This window comes from Taeniopygia guttata, chromosome 5 (genome assembly GCF_048771995.1).
Source record: "Taeniopygia guttata chromosome 5, bTaeGut7.mat, whole genome shotgun sequence".
Lineage (NCBI taxonomy): Eukaryota > Metazoa > Chordata > Aves > Passeriformes > Estrildidae > Taeniopygia > Taeniopygia guttata.
In genome coordinates this window covers 57,902,616-57,923,518 of record NC_133030.1, presented here as the reverse complement: position 1 = coordinate 57,923,518, position 20,903 = coordinate 57,902,616, and the positions used below count along the sequence as shown (strand labels likewise).

General features: G+C 40.4%; 1 protein-coding gene across 2 annotated transcripts in view; it reads right to left on the bottom strand.

The window, feature by feature from the left end:
• The window catches only part of ESR2 (estrogen receptor 2), a 41,212-nt gene that overhangs the window by 17,042 nt on the left and 3,267 nt on the right, over positions 1 to 20,903 (bottom strand). The window contains exons 1-4 of one of the 2 annotated variants that reach the window (XM_030275145.4): positions 16,873 to 17,137; positions 13,082 to 13,554; positions 8,803 to 8,978; positions 5,876 to 5,992 (exon numbers count right to left, since the gene is read on the bottom strand). In XM_030275145.4, the coding sequence (XP_030131005.4) occupies positions 5,876 to 5,992; positions 8,803 to 8,978; positions 13,082 to 13,554; positions 16,873 to 16,875 (769 nt within the window). In that variant the 5' untranslated portion in view covers positions 16,876 to 17,137. Of the gene's footprint in view, positions 1 to 5,875; positions 5,993 to 8,802; positions 8,979 to 13,081; positions 13,555 to 16,872; positions 17,138 to 20,903 lie in introns of those variants that run through there. The other variant, XM_030275146.4, reaches the window with a different exon arrangement.

The following is a 20,903-nucleotide window of genomic DNA, read 5'->3' as shown; positions in this document are numbered from 1 at the left end:
CTCCCCAGCATGGGAGAGACCATAACCACAAAGAAAGAGAGCACATTGTTTTCACTATTTAGAAAGCTGAAGCACATTTCCCAGGGGCACCTTGAAATGCAGAACAAGAAAAATTGCAAAGGGGGTAAAAGCTATGGGCAGAATAGAGTAAAAACTTTCTTGGGCTATGCAAAAATACCAAATGCTCTGTGACATGCGTTATCTCAGTTATCCTTTCCAGTTAACTGTTGTAAAGGTCTTTAAATAACATTTTGTAGCTTATAAATATAAATTTAAGCTTATATCAACATACAGAATATAAAAACACAGATAATTGAGCAGATATTTTAACAAATATCAAAGAAATCAAATTGAAAAGCAATTTAAAAAGAACTTCAGCATTCTGTTCTAAGTGACAAAATCTTGACCAATTTCCATCTGCACAGCTGTACTCAGTGCTCCATCTAAAGATAATTCAATCAGGTTATGATTTTGAGTGTATTAAAGGTCTCAAGACTTGTGGAGGGTTCTTACTGGGAACTAGCAAACCCCTTTCAATTATTTTAGGTTATTTAACTGAATCGAGTTTCTTATATAACCAATTCATATTATATAAAATATGCTCCATTTAAAGCATATACCAAATTTCTATAATAACATTACCAGTGCAGAAAGCCAGACTAGGAGTATTACATTTCCACATAAAAAACTTGCTACTAAAGAAAATATAACTTATGACAAAACCAACGTGGGAATAAACCCAACCAAAGCAGATTCTGAGTTATTTGTGGTATTTTTTTATTCACCATATATTGCCAAAGCAGAAGTAGGCTGAATCACCAAGTAGTGTGCATAAAAGATACTTAAAAGAGATACCATTTATTAATACTTTCTATTTTTTTCTGCTTGTATTTAAAGTAAAAGAAAGCTACGTTTAAACTTTCTAGTCAGCTGACACTGCAGAAAACACCAGTCTTTCCAATTAAAACAACAGCTTTAAACAATGTAAAGGAGCTTCTTTTCTTTCTATTCAAATCCAAAGTTTAGGCAGGACCAATAAATTTTACCTATATATATATATATTAGCATACAACAGACACATATAACTGTTAATAAAACTATATGTTATAAATAATTATCAACCAGCCTAATGTTTGCTTAAGTAGGTACAGAGATGTGGATCAATGTGTGTAAAGGCAGAGAAATAAATCACAGCTTCCCAGATTAGGGGCTATCTTTGACTTTGCTACAAAATCCCGAACTGTTCTTAATATCTAATATTCATTTCTATAAAGGTAACTCAGGCAATTGCAGAAGTGCAAAATGATCAAATGCCTCATTCTTCCTACCACATTCTCCTTATTTAGAGCTATTTTGTGCAAGAAAATTGCAGTATTCAGCTGAGAATGCTGGACCAAGGGCAAGACCTTGAGCTACAGCACCATAGACCATGAGTAAATGACCCCAAGATATAAGAAGTAAGGCACATTGGAAAAAGGTCATTAAAATGAGCCTGTTGTTTGCTCAGCCACAGCAGGTATTACTGGCAGTGAAACACCATTTTTCAAGCTCTGCAAATTCTCTGAAAATCACAAATGCTGTCTGATATGGTGGGCAGTCACATGGCATCTTGCCCTTCATACTCATTTTGGTCCCTGGCAATGGCTCACATAACTAACCAGTTCTGCAGCAATTGCTGATTCTACCACTGGATATTTTATAATCAGTTTTTGAAAGTGTGTGAGTTTAAACCTACTCCAGTACATATTGGTAAATCTTTATCACTCCAATCACCTTTCAAAGCAAATGGAAATACATACTCCAGAGCAGACTCTCAAATTGAGTTCTCAAGAGTAGAGCCACTGACAAAGGAGCTGCCATCTGCCTGTGTGCACATGAGAACGTGACCAGAAATTATAGTGGTTGCTATAAAAGCTGAAATTCAATTAATACATCTGATGTCCAGAGCATGTCTTGAAACATTTTGTCCCCACTTACTTTCTGTGTAAAAAGTACTTTACAGGATTTCAACTGCACACAGCAGCCACACACAGGAGAAAGGGCCAAATCCTGAACCAGCCCACAGAGAAATCTGTTTTCTGTCCTGCAAACTTGTAAAATTTTCAAGATTCAAGAGTAGCATCTCTCCATCACTTGAGTGTGGCCTCTCAGCCTCCTCACTCAGGGCTGAAAGGAGCTTTACTTTCGGAACAATTTCAACATGTTAAGAACTGACACATGGTGGGGAAAGATACTGGAGCAATGCAGAGAAGGGAAATAAAAGTCAGGGAAACTGAAAACTCCTTGTGAAAGAAAGTCTATTTGAGCCTCAGGAAGCAAACCAAAAGCAAAGCAGGGCATAGCTGCTCCAAGAGTGAAAAGTGATGAAGCAACTCCCCTCTCCTTCACTGCCTTTGACAAATAGTCCAAGTCCATTTCAGCTCCACAGGTAAACACCAGAAAGTTCCAAGGGAAGATCAGCTTTATCCTTGTTTGTTTTATCTCATTTTCTAGGCAGAGTTTATGGCAGTTTTTCTGTTTCCTCTGTTCCTGATGACAGTGCAATTTTTTTGTTAATTATTTTTCTACCACTGTTAGGAGTCCTACTGCCAAACTTTAGCAGCAGCTTCCTTGTTGGAACAGCGGGGAACACAGATTTCCTGCAGAGGAATTGGCAGATGCAGTGTCTACGACCCTGGTGCTTTTGGCAATGATGGAATATTTCATAAGAAAATCCAGTTTCACCTTAACACAAGGCATCCCAAGCTGGCCTCCACCAAAACACCTGTGGCTTGTTGGGTTGACTTCTTAACATTTCTGAAGGTGATGACATATGAGAGAATTTCAGACCAAGAAGCTGTAGAGCAACACTTTTCTGCCATCTCCTACTGTATGGAAGGTGGCCTGTATTGCTTAATCAGATTTAGGTACATAAACTTGTTTTAAACAAGTTCCTAAGTGTGTGTTTTCTCTCAAGTTGTCTATTGATAATATGCAAAGCAAGGATTTAAAGGTATGATGGGAATGGTGACAAGATTTTATGAAGAGCTCTCAAACTACGAAGTGGCAATTGAACTTCTTTTATCTCTTCTGCTGGACACAAGTCTCCACTGAGCAAAAATGCACTCACAAACCATTCCATCCATCCAGGCCTTCAGCAGATGTGAACCAATCCTTTCACTAAGCGACCTCAGAAAGGAGCAGAGATGCAGAAAATCTGGCATTAAAAACAAAGTGTTCTCTTTTATGGCTTTCTACAATAAAAAGTTTTTATTAAAGCACAGTTCTTGTGAGAAAATGTCTGAGAGACAATCGCTCTGGTCTGCAGGAAATGGCATTTACATTTCATGCAGGAAATACTGTCTTAAAATCTATCTGGTTTAAATGTCTGTCACCATGTGTCCATACACCACCATTACTCACAGGTGCCACTTAACTCATCAGGTGACTCAGACGGTTCTGAGTAATTTTTATGTTCTTTTTTTCTGAAAATGAATTGTTCAGACTCTCAAATTAAATTCTCAAGAGTTTCAAGCTTTAGTGCTACTATTTTATAAACTAATAATTTAAAAGTACTTTTTTTTTCAGTTATAGTTTCAATGTCTTTTTTCTTTTGCCTAGCATAGTCACCAATGTCCTGCAGACAATCATTATTATAAAATGATTATAAAAAACATGTTCATGAATATGTGACAAGATTCAAGGGAACACAGGCTAGGACACAAGTGCATACTATAATTTATTACTTGTCATACCACAGTGCCTATAAGGTCTAATCACACACCAAGACTTTCTGGACAGCTAGGATAAAAGCATTAATTTTAGGCAAGCATTGTGGAGGTCTACCTTATAATATCATTATGGAATCAATCTTTACCAAACCCTTCCAACTCCAGAACTGGGGCTCTATAGAAACTGGGGCTTGGAAAAACTTTGAGCAAAATTCTGAGTCATAAAAATGACCAAAAGACAGTGGCACCATTAAGAAAGTAAGATTTTGAAAGCAATCTTATTTGCAGGCATAAAACTTTCCTTCCTGGAGGTAAGACCAAACAACAATAAAGTTGAGATGCACCATCACTGCAGGAAAAGACAGGAGCTTCACATAGAAAGAAGCATCTGACTTGAGCAGAAAAAACTAAATGTACTTGAGGAGTACAAAAATAATAGAAAGAACTGCTGAAATTTCAGTTCTACTCTGGGAGTTGTCAGCTAGAAATGAACGGGGAGACTGCAGTCATAACAGATCATGGTGTGATTATGAACTGCCAGCATGATGTTACCTTGGAAAAGGCAAATAGGATCCTGGGATATGTGCAGAGGAAAGCTCCTGCAGCAACAGGAATGTATCAGTGCTGCTGCAGTGAGGAGTCACTGCAGGAATGCTGTCCATGATTCTGGGTATCCAAGTGCAAATTGGGTTATCTCTGCCTGGAGCAGGTGGAGGGACAAGCTACCCTGATGATTTCCAGATTCATCTACTTTTCTATTTTGCAAGAAGAGAAGTCTTCTTGCTTTATTTATCCAACAAAAACAAAGGTTGTGAGAGGATATGATGCGGTCCTTAAACAAAACCAGGCCATTAACAAGAGAAGAGGAGGCTCTATGCTAAAAGACAATGTTGTTGCCAGAAAAAAAATGGACATTAATTGTTCAGCAATAAATGCAGGCTGAAATTCTAAACAATGTTCCTAATGAAAGAAGTCATATTTTGCAAACAGTCTGCAGATCAAAGCTGTGGGAGGATGAAAACGGAATCTAGTTTTGAAACAGAAATAGGTATCTGCATTAAATGGGATGAAACAAGATACACAGCTGCAAATCATGGAGAGCCAAGCACAGGGACCTTCTCCTGTCCATTCCAGTGTTCTTATGGGTTATTTTCCCAGCCTGTTTCTGTTACATACATTGGGGAATCTGTAAGAAACAGCAAACCTTGACTGTAAGCATACATTAGATAGAAACATTTCTCAAATAACTTTTTTCTTAAAAGTAACCTTTAAAGCATCATCTATAAATTATCAACTGCATTGAAGCCACATTGCTGTAAGTACAAGACAGGGATAAAAGAAAAGGCTGGATAATTCTGAGTGGTGCAGTGACAAAAAGTGGTGGTTCACTATTTCTTTTGGTGGAAGAGCTGTGGGGCATCATCTGAAGATAGCTTGTTCAAAAAAAGGAACTTCTCTCCCAATGCCTTCCCCTCACTGCCCCAGCAAAGCCCCCCACAAAAGCCTGGTAACCAGAGAGCTGCTTCCTCCCAGGATGGGTGGCCAAGCTGCTGAGGAATGTCATAGATGCTACACCTTTATAGGGTTAAAAACAGGGACAACAGAAAACCTATGATTCTAGTAACATCCCCAACCAGCAATTTTTGGAAGCTGAGAGCTGACAGCAGTAGTTCCACATAGGTGCTGCTCTCATTCCTACACTCCTCCTGAGGCACCCACTCTTGCCACCATCAGAGGTGGAATGCTGGGTTAATTAACTACTGCTTCGACGTGACACTGCTGCTCCTGCAGAGCATCCAAGCAGCAGAGCACAGCACAGGCTCCTTTACCTCACATGAGCAAAGACTGGCTCTGGAAGGTTCTGGAAGCAGCAGCTCTTCATTTCCCATTCTGCATGGCATGGAAGTAACTTGTGTCCCCAAACCTCTGCAGAGGTTATATGGTTTTCACTCTTAACCTACACCTTTCCCCTTCCCACAGGTCTGAAAACAACAAGTCTTCTTCAGCTTTAAGAATCAGTTCATTCCTTCCTAGATAACCTTGCTTTAGTTATTGTGCCTTCTTAGGATTCCAAGGGAAACAAGATACAGAATTGGCTGAAGGGAAGAAAAAAAGAAACAAAACCAGCAAAACCCCAGCTCAGAACTCAGCCGTGCCAAACTCACCACATTTCATCATCCCCACTTCGTAGCATTTCCGCAGCCGGCACGCCTGGCAGCTCTTGCGCCGGTTTTTGTCTATTGTGCACTGGTTGGTGGCTGGGCAGATGTAATCGTTGTGTCCTGCAGCAGGGCAAGAACAGAAAATTTAACATTTCCAGCCATCTTGGTCATTTCCCAAATCAGGAATGTTCTCAGCTTTAAACAACTCAGGGTTTTTTTGTGTGCATATATCTAAGCTCCATTAATTCAACTGATGCAAAAATACATATTGTCCTAAACATCAGCCTGTGGCCTCAAAATTAACCAGACAGCACTACTCAGCTTTATAGTGGTGACTGTCAGATAACCAAGCACCTTCTAAAGCCAGCTAATTTTTTGAAAATGGAACATATACTCTTGTGGAAATTTGTTCCCAACCTCCAATTTCTTACTGTATATTGGGAGTTTATAGCTGGCAGATACCAGATTTTCTTTTTTTTTTTTTTTCCCTCAGCAGAATTGAAAAGAGCAGCTTCAGTCCTGCAAAGATTTAAGTAAACTACAGCTCTATTTACTGAACTCTGATGTGGTGAGTTCCAGGAATGAAGAAGTCTTTGGAGGATTGACCCTGGACCAAAGTTAACAAAAAAAAAAAAAAAAAAAAAAAAAAAAAAAAAAAAAAAGGGCCAAGATAAAAGCAGACTGGTATGAAATAATGCATCCTATAACTACAAAGAAAAGCACAAGTAGAGGGTGCAAGTTTTAGATATTCTGGACAAGTGTTTATCTCACTTTCATCAGTTTTCACTGCAGCCTCTTTTGTTCTCTCCTTATTCTTTCCCATATCACCTCATTCCCACACAACCCCTCTACATTTCTGTATTTCATTAATCAATAATCTGGTTCAAAGGTTTATTACTGTAAACTGGACTTGGGTACACTCCTGGTGTAAATAAAGTTGAATCATCTCCTGCCAAATAGTGGGACTATCTCTTACAGCAATTACCAAAGGATGCAAAAAATACTCGCTCATTTACTTTTCTTAATATCTTTTCTCCCAGACAGCTTTTTAAATTGGTTTGGGTTTTTTTTTTTTTCCGTAACCGAGAATAAGATCAGGCAAAAATACAGCTACTAGAGTGATTTTTTTTCACTTGGCAAAAATCCAAGAGTTCATGTCCTCAAGAGTAATTATTTAACTGAACCATTGTGAGTATTGCCGTGCAAAATTAGAATTATTTTAACCTTGAATTTTTGAACTGACAATTTTGAAAAGAAGAGATCATGTTACAGTTCGTCCCATTTCCTACTGGCAGATATGACTAAAAAACAAATTACTGTTTATCACCCTTCACACAACATGGAGGGAGAGGAGGAGGAAGCTCTCTGCTGCACACAGGAATATAAAGTGATTTAAAACTCTTGTGGCCTTGGGATAATTTAACTTGCAGGCAGATGTTCAGTGATGTGGGACAAATGGACTGCACTACAATCTCAGACAAGCCAAGGAGACCACACACAGTTGCTTAGTCATACTTCTAATTTTAATTTTATTAATAAGGCAAATGTTTTGGTCTATGGCAGGCCTAGAAGTCTTTTATTTTAATGCACAATATCCCACATAACAACCATTGCAACTGAGTGCTTGATAAGTATTTTATGCCAAGAACTGGTTTTATTTTATTTGCCTTTTTTTATTCTTTCATTTGAATTACAAACACCATTACCTGACAGGGTACACTGAGATGTACAAAAGACCACAGTGGGTAACTTGCTCGTGGCCCAAATACGTGTGAGCAACACAGAGGAGGCAAAGCGTTGACTTGATAGAAAACACCTCGAGATTAAATTCAGTTTCCATTTGTGACAAACTGTACACAAAGGTCTCTTCAATTATTTTAGAAATCCAAAGTACTTGCACCAGCTTGTAGAAATTGCTATTCACCTCTGCAGGATTTGCACAATGAATGGAAAAGGCAAAACAAGTTCTGAATTAAATTTGATTCTGCTAGTGGCACCATCTCTGCCATACTGAGTGAAAAGAAAATATCTGAAGATTCCTAAAGGCTCTGCAGGCAGAAGGAGAAGAGGAACATTAAAGATCAAACAGCAGTAGGATTTTCTGCATTGGTATCCATGTGTAGCAGCCAATGTCAATAGAAATGATTTTCCACCAAAAGACCCAAGATGAGGCCAAAGATCAGGATAACCAGGCCAAGGTTAAAGAAACTGAGTGCTCCAAAGCTGCAGTGCTGTGCCTGAGCGACTTCCACTGGCTGTGACAGCAAATGTGGAGCCCCACAGTTACTTCACACTGCAGCCACGCAGCAAACGTGAACTAAACAGCAAATATTTAACAATTTAAACATGGAAGTGGAAGTCTTAGATAGAGAGACTGGGAGAGTAAGAGATATTGCAGCGCAGGCTCTGAGGAGTGGAGGGTTGAGCATTAATGATCATCAGGTTAGCACCTGATATATGCTACACATATTTTTCCATCCTCCATAGTGTGTAGATATTATACACTATGACTCAAGAGCTCCAGGCAATAGACTCTTGTCAGGAAGAGCTCCCAGCAAGAAAAGTCTCCAGATAATTGCCTACTCTTGCTGTGCCTATGACAACTAATTCTCAATTACCACAACTAAGCTGGGCCACAAACCCCATCAGATTCACAGGTCTGCAGTGCCATCCCAGCCAGGCCTGTGCTGCACTGTGCTGTGCATTCCACCTCTTCCCTAAAGAAATCAATTGCTCACTCTGTAATATTGCCAGATATTGATAACATCAGAGCCAAGAGATAAAACAGCCAAATCATGTGTTGCTCTATTTTCATCATGGAGCATCAGACACCAGGATTTCAGACCAGCTCATTACTAGGTCAACTGCTACAGCCCCTAGTCACATGAAACAATTTATTTAAGCAGGTTATCAAAATTTGTTTGTCCTACCTTGAATGCTTCTTTTAAAAAATGCTTTGCAGCCTTCACAGGACCAGACCCCATAGTGGTATCCTGAAGCATAGTCACTGCAGACTGCACAGAAGTGGGCATCCTTTTTTGAGCCAGGATTATTTGCAATTGGGCTTGTACACTCATTGTCATTAATTTTTCTTTTTAATGTTTCTCTGATAGAAGAGAAAAACATCTGTTAGAAAAGAGGAAAAATTTAAACTGCACCACAAAGAGTTTCAAAATTTTCCATTGTCTTCTATTCTCTCTCTATAGAATCTTCATGTTCCTGAACACAGGATAGCATGAAACACTGCTAAGCCTTTTCTGATAAGATAATTTAAAGCATGTAGTCTGATCCCAGTGATAACACACTAGAAAGATTTAGCATAAAACTGGACTGCTGCTGAATCAATCACATGAACCCTGGGAAAAATCATATGGAATGCTGGTGGGTCTTGAAGAATTGTTGGGAAATATGCAAGTCCAGGAATTTGTGAACCAAGTGGATTCTGCCTCTTGGGAGCTTCATATGGAAAAGGAGAACTCAGACAGCTCAGAGTGACATTACAAATGCTACAATGAACAGAGCTGCAGTTGCTTTGTCCTGTTAGTAAGGCAAAATTACAACACACATCCATTCTCAAGAACTTGACCCTTTACATGAGGCTTAACTCATTCAATGACATTCTGGAGACAAATAACTGAGGTGTCAATCTCAGCCTACGAGATCAGCTCATGATGTCAGGCAAAGCTTTCTGTTCAAGGTGACAACCCACACTGATCACCCTAATGCTAAACAAAAAGACATCTGAATGCATGAAGAATGGAGAAACATAATTAGTAATCCATATGTTAAAGAAATCATTGCTCTATATAAATTAGTAAGATATAGACATCCCTGAAGTGTTGCAAATAACTCCAACATACAGGAACTATTCTTCATGAAGAGATTAAAATTAAAACAGGAAAAAGTATAAAAAAACAGCCCATTCCTGACACCAAGATCCAAACACAAGAGGAAAGGGGCTTAGATTGTCAGTAACATTTGGTTTAGGTATAGGAAGTACATCCATTGTATCCTTTTTTTATGGACCTCCTTTTTTGGTGGGTTTTGCACATTGTGCTTTCAGGGTCAATACAATTTCTAGACACAGAAAATAGTGTAATGTGTAAACTCTGAGCAGCTCAGAGTTTGAGAAAATGACTGGTATGTCGTCAACTTACATGTATAAACTTAAGCATAGAGGCAGAACTTAGGAACTCTAGAATTTTCTTCATCCAACCTTCCAGAAGGATTAAGGAGGAGAAGAAAAATCACTTGGGATAAGACAGCAGGTAGCATGGTTTATAACTTTAACAGAACAAGGGCAAGTTTAAACAGAACAGTGGAAACATGCTGAAAGTGCTGTCAAAGAGGCTTTAACTAATATATTCAAAGTAGATTTTGTGCTGGTTTCCTGACAGGAGGTAAGGACAAACATACCCACATGCCAAGTGAAAATCATCAAGTTGATAAGTTTTTGGGGAGAACGTGCTCCAATTTACTGGGAAAAAATTTGGACAGGAGGAAAAAGGTGGTTCTCAGAGCAAGTTTCAAAGCAGAAAAATTCAGATATTTGTTGTACAATTAAGTTACAGAGTTTTTTGTTTTTTGGGTTTTTTTTAATGTTAATTCATTCAGATACAGGAAGGCAGAGGAGTGTAAGTATTTAATAAACTCGGTCTTTGATTACACACACACCTCATTAATGGGTTGGTGAATCACTGAGTTATTTCCCTCTCTGCCATGCTGGGAACATCAGTGTGGGAGAATTCTCCCCAGGAGTAGAGGGGCTGTATCACACATGTCTAAAATGCTGCTAATGAAAGGAGGAAAGAGCATTCCTTTTCCTTCCCTGTATTTGGAAGCAAAAGTGATTTGGTGTTAAAAGTAAAAGAGGTATATTTTAAAGGTTTACTTGGGAAATGTTATCCAACTGTGAGGGTCAGAAGAGGCTCAAAATCAGCTGGAGAGGCTCTCTGTGGCTGATTGATACACTGTGGAAAACAATGTCCTTGATAAAGCATTGAGATTATGGATTAAAATAAAGAAAAAACTCACACAACATCTCAGTGAGGATTGTCAGGTTTTTCCTCCTAGTCATGCCAAGTGTATTTAAAAAGCACTTTTCCTCTCCTTGCTTAAGAGTTTAACAACAGCCACCCTGCACACAAGCAAGCTGCAACGCTGCCTCAGACTTGTGGCAAGCAGCCTGCATGCAGCAGAACCATCTGGAACAAATTCCTGCTGTGGCCCAAGCAGCATCAGAGCCTCACACCAGGAGGCTCAAACCCCATCAATTTGTGAGGGATACAGACCTTGCAAACAGTCAGGGCTTCCAGGTAAACATCCCATATCCCAACACTCAGCATTTCCACACACAGGGCAACCCAAAGAGGGCAGCCCCACATGTGGGTAGAGACCACATCCCAGCTGCTGTAGGACTGGGGCACCCCAGGATGCTCAGCACAGGAATGAGCTGCCAGGTCCTGCAGGTGAGCTGGAAGTGGTTGGATGGATGCCCACCATGCTCCTGCACCAAAGGATGCAGGAAAACAGGGGATAAAACAGGGGATGTAGCCTGGTGACTACCGAGGAACCACATAGTGAAAGATTTATCACTTTACACCTCCTAGTACTCTTTTCTATTTTATGACGGTGGTTTCTAGATACAAATACTAGCTTTCTAAAAAGGAATTAAGACTTCGCTTAAAGTAATAAGTCACTGATTTTCTCCTGGTCATCCTACTCTGAGCAACACAGTTTAGGGGAAGATGTCCCTGTCCATGGCAGAGGGGTTGGAACTAGATGGTCTTTAAGACACCTTTCAATTCAAACCAGTCTGTGAAGAAGAGGTTATACTCCAGAATTTCTTGATTCTCTAAGTTAGGTCATGATCAGCTGCATGAGAAATAGTCCTTATATATCCATACAAATAGCTGATGACTTATTTATTTAAACTCCAGGGGACAGGTTTGGCTTCCCTTCTGTCTGTTGTACAGTGGGCACTGCAGAGCATCAGACAGGGTGCTCTTGCTGCCTGGGTTATTCCAGCTGCTGTCCCAACATCTGGACAGCTTCAAACCCTAACCTTCTCAGGGCTGTCAAAGTTTTGGACCCGTAACCAAAGGGGAAAGAGTTTGGATTACCCCTGTTCGCATCAAAGCTGCTTGGGGAATTCTTCTGTATGTCAGTGCTACCCAAAGAGTCTTTCCCAATCCACACACCTACACTGAAAGCATATTTGCACTCCATAAAGCCCACCCATTGCAGAAGGAGTGTGGGTAGTCTCAAAAATAGCACAAATCCTTTATTAGCTATTGAACTAAAACTGTTACCAGGACGCACTATTTTTCATACTCCAAATGACTGCTGAAGTTAAATAAGGAGGCCTATGAATAAACATCCAGCTGCTGAAGCAGGAACAGCACCTGCAGACTCTGAGCTTTTATCCACCCAGCTAGTGCTGTGCCCAAGAATGGAGCAATTTCATCAGCTGATGATCCAGACACTGATTTGGGTTTGCAATATGAGTAAACGTGCAGAACAAGAATGTGCTTTTGCAAACAGACTTTCTTGTCAGCTGAAAATTTAGCCTGTGACTCTGCTCTTCACAACTTTATGAAGTCAGTTGGGAACAGCAGCAAGAAACAAAGTCAGGCTTTTTCAGCAGCAGCCCCCTTTTAATGTCCTGCATGCTGCTGTGTGGCTGCTTATACTAAAGCCAAAAAGCAAAGAAAACATTTCCCTTGGATTTCAAGTTAACAAAAAGCCTTCACATCTCTTAGAAGCAGTAAAAAAAAAATAATCTGGGTAAAAATTAACTCAATATTATATGAAAAGGCAAAAAGAATTAACATTTCCCTCTTTCACTCAAATGACTTAATCTGACAGAGCAGAATTAATTTTGTTACACAAAATAGTACCTAGCTGTCTTGGACTTTTATTTGCACAATGTAAACTGCTCCCACACTGAAGGTATTTGTAATGCTCTGTGTTGGTGTATAGTACTCTAAGGAGATATTGAAAAAAACCCTAATTTTAGAAGTTGCATTAAAAACAAACACACACACACGCACACCCCCTGAGTGACTTGGTGTCGAGTGGAGTTACTTTTTGCATCGTTTTGTTTTTCAGAGGGACCAACACTTTAATTCGAATGTAAAAAGAAAAGACTTGAGCTAAGGAAGCTGTAAATAATACTCAGGCAAGTTGGAAAGAAGAAGCAGCACTGACCTGCTCCCGGGCAGCACTGGCTCCATGGGGCGAGCCTCACACCAGAGGCTCTTGGGCTGCTCTGGGTACAGCAGAGAGGACTGGCAGTGCAGGCTCAGCGGGGACAGGTGGCCAGGAGCAGCCCACAGGGCACTGGGGCTGGAGGTTTGCCTCACAGTCACACCCTCCGCGTCCCCAAAATTGCTGCCAATGTTGTAATTGACCATAGCAGGGCTGCAGAACGCCATGGTGGAATATTCGTGCCTGTTTTCCATGAAGGATGAGGGAATGTAGAGTGGGCTGTGCTCTGCTGTCAGCGTGGACTGATTGCAGTTGTAAGGGAGTGGAGAGATGACACCAGCAGGTGAATTTTTAATTTCTGCTTTATTGCAGCCAATATCCTGAAGTGGAAGCAACTGAGAAAAGTCCTTGTGAGAAGATGTGCACAGGGACATTTTGAAGCAAGATTGAAGAATGCTGTTTAAATATTCATCCTACGACAATAAAAAATAAAAAAATAATAATTAAAAAATAAAAAAGCTCTTCATTGAGTCTTTTCTATAAAAGAAAAAAGGAACCAGTAAACCAGAAAACATAACATCTTGTGAAAACAGATTACATATAAAATGCACTTAAATAGTCAATGCACAAATTTACAACCTTTAAGAAAAAGAAAGCTTTCTAGAATATCCTGAAAAATAAAAGCTAAAACACACACTGAGTTCAGACTCCCTTAAAAATAATAATAATAATTTTAAGAACAAAACTATTTGAGGTCTGCTTGAAACAAAGATGAAGGTGACAACTTGGATCTTACCAGGAGTTACAACCAGGGTAAATCTGCTCTCTATCGGAGATCAGATTACCCCAAGGTCCACAGCTATGGAGGAGAAATCAATTCTCTTTACAACAACTCACCATCTCCTGCTGTTAACTGCACTACAGTTTTCAGCCTTGTACTTCAGGGTGCTTCCCTTTTCCATCACAAACATGCAGCAGCAGATATTTTGAAAACAGATGAACACACACACATGCATATCCCCCCTCCCTACACCTTCCAGTTCCAGAACTCCACTGCACATCCCTCTACACAGGGGAGGCAGGCAGGCAGTGGATGTCAGCAAGGTGCACCTTCATCACTGAGAGGTCCCTGGGCATGGCAGCTCTGAACAGAGCCATTAGAAAAGTAGAAGTCATAAAATGCAGATATTTCCAAAGCTGACAACAAAACTCTAGTGATTTCATAAAGTCCAGAAGTTTTATAAGTCCCAGCAACTCTTCATCCTCATCCCAGCTACCCGCTGCCCTTTCTCCCATCTCACTCAACTATCAAAACAAAGACCTTAAATTGCCCCCAGTAATTACTCTTTGTCAGATTTAGGCATATACAAATTATTTAAGAGAGAAAAGAATTTTGAAAAGAAAATAAAAACCTGCCAAAATTATCCTCCTGAGACAGACCCCTGTCCTAGAAGTATCATTTTACTGTAGCATTAAAAACCTTTGTTCTTTATTTTTCACTAAGAGTTTCATCCGCAGTTCATTCCAGCTCTGAAGACAGACCTAGTTTGCAATTCAGAACAATTCTGTATCCAAAACAGCAGGTTTCAGCCCCCTGAACTGATATTACAATGTACTTTTACATATGGTAATAAGATCCTAACATGAGAAACCACAGGATAACTCAACATTCACCCTCAGCTTTGCTATTCCACAAGTGGCCAAGGTATAGATGCTAAATGTTCTTACCTTTTTTTTTCCTCACATGGCAAGATGAGGAGGAGTCAAGCATGGGTTTGTTGAAGTACCAGCAACCTCCCTGTCCCCAAAGCTCTCAGCCCCATGGCATTTCTAATATGCCACCCTGGGGCATTGATACATTTTTCTCCTTTAGGGTGAGGACAGAGTAGAAGCATTAACAGAAATGTAAGAAATAGTCTTTTTGACTAAAATGGATAGTTGGGAGTCCTTCCTTCTTCCTCACTCTGCACTCTGGTGATGAAACAGAAGATATGTGTAGAAATAACCAGAAACTCATTTAAATCAGCTCAGGCACTTTAGACCCAGCTGCTGTTTTTTCCTTTGTGGGAAACAGGAAAATGAGACATCTCAGCAGCTGTTTGTGTCCAGCAGTTCTTGGACTGGAACTCCAGAGCAGCCAAAGCAGGGGATTCTGACCTCAGCCCTCACACAACCCACACACTTCATCTGCCCCCACCAGATGCTTCACAGCCACCTCCTCCAGGAAAAACCAGGCATCATGCAAACTTCACTGCAAAAAAACCGCTGATAAACCCAAAGGTGCTTTTGCTTCCAGATTATGGGGTGGGTAATTTCTTAGAAGGAAATGATGGAACAAAAAAAAAAAATTAGGATTATTTTCAGGGGTTACTTCGAGCGAGCCCAATGAGCTCACTGGATTCAGCACACATTTAAAGAGTCAGGATAAGCAAAGCTGTATTCCCCTTGCAGTCTCAGAGGCTGCAGGTACCCAGGAGGAGCATGGGCAATTCCAAATTCTGCCAGAGAATCTGGAATGCCCAACAAAAGCTGTCTGTGCTTACTTTGCCCCTCTGTCCCCTTTGGAAGGGCACAGAGCACAGGGGAACCCCAAAGCCTTTGGAAGGAAGGACCTGAGCAGCATCACAGCAACATCTGTGTTACAGTCAGCTAGAGACATTCTGCTGTGCCAAAACTGAAAAACTGGCTGTGTGGTTTCCCTCAGCATTTAGCAAATAAATGCCTGCACACTGTAGAAGCAGGGAGAACACAGAGCTGCTACTACGGGATTTTATGAACAGGAATCAGCTGAGATTTGAGTCATGTTTTTCTGCAGAGGAAATCCACTACTGTGTGTGTGCTTAGCAGAGGAGATATTGTCTCCAAAGGGCAACACACAGCATTTAGAAACATACACAAATGTTACCAGCAGCAAGAGTGAAGCTTGTTTTAGGGGAAGAGTTCACACAAGCATAAGAAGTCAGTACAGCCTTCCTGAAAAACTGCTTATAAATTATTTACAAAAAAAAGGAGACTCTGGGGTCCAGCAGGTTAAAGAAAACTGCACTCATCATCTTCAGCAGGCTGTAATGTAGTGAAAAAATAACAGTATTGACCTGAGATCATTAACTTGGGTAGCAGAAATAGTCTAGCCACATAGACTATGGATCTGCATGAGATCTCATTGATCACATTTCTTTACACCCACACAATTTAAAATGGGAATCCCAGAACCTCACAAATAAAATGAAACTGCTCAGAAAGTCCTAAAGATTGGCTGCTGGCCTGTGAAGTTGTGTGGCTTAAAGAACTGAAGACTGAGGGAAACAGATCTCAAGGTCTGACACTTGAGGAAAACTCCACAAACACCTCAGAAGGAAGCACAACCACATTTAATACAAGAATTACAATAAGTAGCGCAATAGGTTAATAAATTTGTTCCATCCTGGTATAATGTCCTCATATTTTAAACACTAAACAGAAACAGCTACTTCCTAAACATTAAACAGAAATTAGCTACTTCCTAAAGTGAACTCCTGTCCCAACACTCCCTCTTCCTCTGAAAATAAATTTTAAAAGCAAGATTCAATGATAAAATACATTATTTAGATGCAGTCTGTCAGCTCTTCACTAGATCTGTACCAGACACAGAAACAAAACAGGTGCCTATTATTTTTATATTCAAGTCTCCTGGGAGCCTGCAAATGTTTAAATCCACCGAAGTCAGTTTAGCTCAGCGAGATATTCAACAACTGAAATGCCATTATAAGTAAACAACAGCCATTCTGGCCAGTTCCTCGAGTAACACTTACCATTCACAAATCTAAGACACTACAGGCAGGATTCACTTCTGACACAAAGCAGCTTCATCAGCTCCAGTACCCTGAGGATGACACCACTATCCATGAGGCGGTCAGGAAAAAACAAATGTTATTAATGTTCTCCACCAAAAAAAGAAAACAAAAAAAAAAGGACCAAAACCAAAAAATTTAGGTTTTTTTGTCTTTGAATAACTCTATAACAACTGAATGTATCTTGAGTCACCATGCAAGGCATGCCAGATGAGGCACAAGGACTGGTTTAGATGTCACAGTCAGACACATGGGTAAATAATTAAGCCAGCTGACGTATTTCAACAAACTTGAAAACCTCTTCTTGCACATTGCCTATACCAAGTACCTCTTTAAAAGCCTTGTGGAAAAAAAAACCAAATTAAGTTGTTTTGGTTTTTTTTTTTTTTAGTTTTATGTTTGTTTGGTGGTTTTTTTTTTTTAGTTTTGGAAAGGGGAAAAATAGGTAGAGAGGGTAGGGAGCCTGCTTGGGAACATAGTACAATAACTTTTCCTAGAAAAATACAACACTTCAAAAAGCAAGGGAGTGATGGATGTTCTCAGGCACCCTTCCATCAACATACACTACAAAGTGCTTAGCATTTTATATACATTTAGAGTACAAATTTTTTGCAATAGAGAATCAAGATGACCTTTTTCTCTGCTAAGCTTAGACTAAAGTGCAATCATTGAGACTTTGGGTTTAATAGAGGTGATTCAGCAAGTGTTGCATTCCACCACCCCACAGCCAAATATCCTCAGTTATCTCACAGAGCATTCTATTAATATTCTGTTAAGTTACACTTTACACAGCTCCCTACAACAATAAACTGAATCATCTCCTGGAAAAGTGATTATTAAAGGAAAGTCATTCCTGATGCGTATGATACTTGTGCTTCAGGTTTTGTGACAAACTTATTACTCATTAAACACAGCAGGGCCAGATATTGCCAACAGAAGGGAGGCAAGTAAACAAGTTTATTATTACCTGAGAAGCACTGGATGCAACAAGCAGGGGAGAGACAGGGAAGCAAAATGCAAACACAGCTATCTGTCCAAACTTCAGATATTGTGCTCATTCCTCCAAAATTAATAACCTGCCCCCAATGACATCAAGATCTACTCTAAATAAAATCGTGCAGCTCAAAATCACACAGGAAAAAGTACTTTGAAACAAGCAAAATGAGCACTCTTTAGTCTATGTTAGCCTTTAAGTTACTCAGAACACTGGCAACTCCTAGATTATTCCAAACATTCATAAATACATTTCAGAGCTCAATGGATATGACATGGGGGCAGCAAAGGAACTGGATTTGTTCCACTAGAGGAGTAAACAACTTTGGTCTTCTACCCCCTGAAGTGGAGTTACAAACACAAGGAATCCAGACTCTTTTTACAGAAAGTGCACAAGTCAGGAGCTCACAGTCACATGCCAGAGCAAGGGAAATCCCAGTAGAACATGGGAAAAATTCTTCACAGTGAGAATTCAGTCCAGGAACAGGATACCCAGAAAGGCTGTGTAATCCCTATCTTTGAAAGATTTTTTAAAAAGACTCACTTTGAGCAGGATGCTTGATAAGTTGCTCTCTAGATCTCCCTTCCCATTACTAAAAAATATTTTCAGAACTCAGTTCAAACTAAATTTAAGGTTGACTTTACTAGTTTTTAGCCTTTAAATTTGTGGACCATTAAAATGTTACCAGATCTGAGAGTGTATTTAAGCCTTCTATGATTTGCATCTCTTAAGTATGTTTCATAGACCTAGGGTTTCAGACACCAGAAATGAAAAGCCACTGTCCTGCTCGAGAATACAAATGCAAAATGAGAAACTTCAGCTCCTTTACTCTCCATGTAATTATTTCAAAGTACTGTGTGGAGTTTATGGTCCAAAAGATTATTTGCATTTCAGCATGAAAGTTTTAGTGTGCTCCATTAGAAAAGAAATATCTGTTTAAACTATTACACAAATTATAATTACAAGGATCTATCTGAGGATTTTGTTATCATGCTTCAATCAGCAGCAGTATCATGGCAGAGGCCAGTACAAAGGATAATAACCTTTTCCAGTAAGAGTTTCATTATTAAAAAAGAAAAAAGTATCTCCTCTGATACAAGCAAGGGCAGGGAAGAGGAGCATGGGGATTTAGATTTTCACAGATCTGGGATGTCCATCTGCGTCCAGCATCTCTGAAGCACACTTGGATCTCTCAGCACATGCCAATTAGGGAAGCTGATTCTAAAAAAATTATTCTTGTTTTGATTGCCACACCACAGCTTGTCCCAACAGCATGGAATACACCTGCTCCTTGGATCCAGGAGGAATTAATTTCTTCAATTAATTCCTTCAAGCTTTCCTTCAAGATTTCTCTCTTAATGACAGCGTCCCAGAACAAATGTACATGTGCCTTCCTCCACTCCATTTCTTTCTGGTCATTTGCAAAAAGTATATTCACAGAAATATAACTGAGTCTGTGAATGGCTTGGGTTGGAAGGGACCTTGAAGATCACCTAATTTCAAGCCCCCCAGCCACGGGCAGGGACACATTCCATGAGACCAGGCTGCTCAGAACTCAATCCAACCTGGTTTTGAACACTCCCAGGGATGGGGCATCCACAGTTTCTCTGGAAAATCTGTGCCAGTGGCTCACCACCCTCATAGTAAAGAATTTCTTCCTAATATGCAATCTAAACTTCCTCTCTTTCAGTTTGAAGCCATTCTGTCTTGTTCTATCATTACAGATCCTGGTAAAAACTCTCTCTTCAGCTCTCTTGGAGCCCCATTAGGCACTGGAAGTACCAAAGCTTTCTCCTCTCCAGTGTGAACAACCCCAGCTCTCTCAGCCTGTGTTCATATGAGATGTGCTCCAGCCCTCTGACAAATTTCATGGCCTCCTCTGGACTCACTGAATCTTATGTTATTCATCTTTTTTGTGCTGAGGGTCCCAGAGATGGATGCAGCACTCCAGAGGGGCTTTCACAAGGGCAGAGCAGAGACTGCACCATAGCAGAGACTGTACCACAGAGCTTGGTGTCATCAGCAAACTTGCTCAGGGGGCCCTGGACCCCACTGCCCACATCACCATCAAAGATGCTGCATCACTCCAGTCTGCTGAGAAGCAGAGTGCCATGCTCAATCCTCTGCCCTCACCAAGGGAAAAAGCATATGGATAAAATGTCTCATTTTGCCCAGTGGAACTTTTACACAGCTTAGAGGGTTTCTCAAAAACTGTCTCTGTTATTGGCAGGGTATAGACATGAGCTGGCACCAGGGCTGAGATTTTTTTTTATTCAAGTTCCTCCTCTTTACTCTTACAACAAATCAACAGCTCTTGTATTATAAATAAATTGGGGACTGAAATTCCACCTCATTTATTCCCTTTTCCCACAGCAGTTTCCCCACTGAGGTCTGTCAGGATATACAGCAGCATGAAGTGAGCAGAGCCTGCAGCAACACGCTCATGCCAGGCAGAAATTTGAGAGGAAAGTGATGGTGGCTAAAAACAGTCAATATGTGAAGAAAAACAAGTAAACCAGGCAATAGGGACAGAGCAGGAATTGAAAAATCCTACACTCTCAGAGGAGATACTATCTCATTTTTGATGAAAACAAAGATGAGACTTTCCCTGGTAGCAGCTGCTCTTCACTAGGCATAAAGACCAGGGAAAAGATTAAAAGTCCTTTTGCCAATGCACAGAAGAGTCATTACTGCCCCTTAAAACCCCTGGCAATCTATAGGCAACAAGTCTGATGTTGGGCAGACAAGTGGGACACATCCCCAAACGATGGGAACTCATCAATTTCTGCAGTTCACGCTCTACCACCCCGGCAGCTCTGACCTGCCAGAGCTCCAAAAGACAGGGTGGGAGGTTCTGTTTGGCATCTGTGCCAGGAGATGCAGGATTCATTGCTCCTGGCTAAGCAGACATTGGCTTTCCCATGAGCACGCTATGCCTCAGGCTCCTCAAATAACCTCCTGCTTTGTGAGGCTGAGAAGCAATGGAGATAACCAAAGG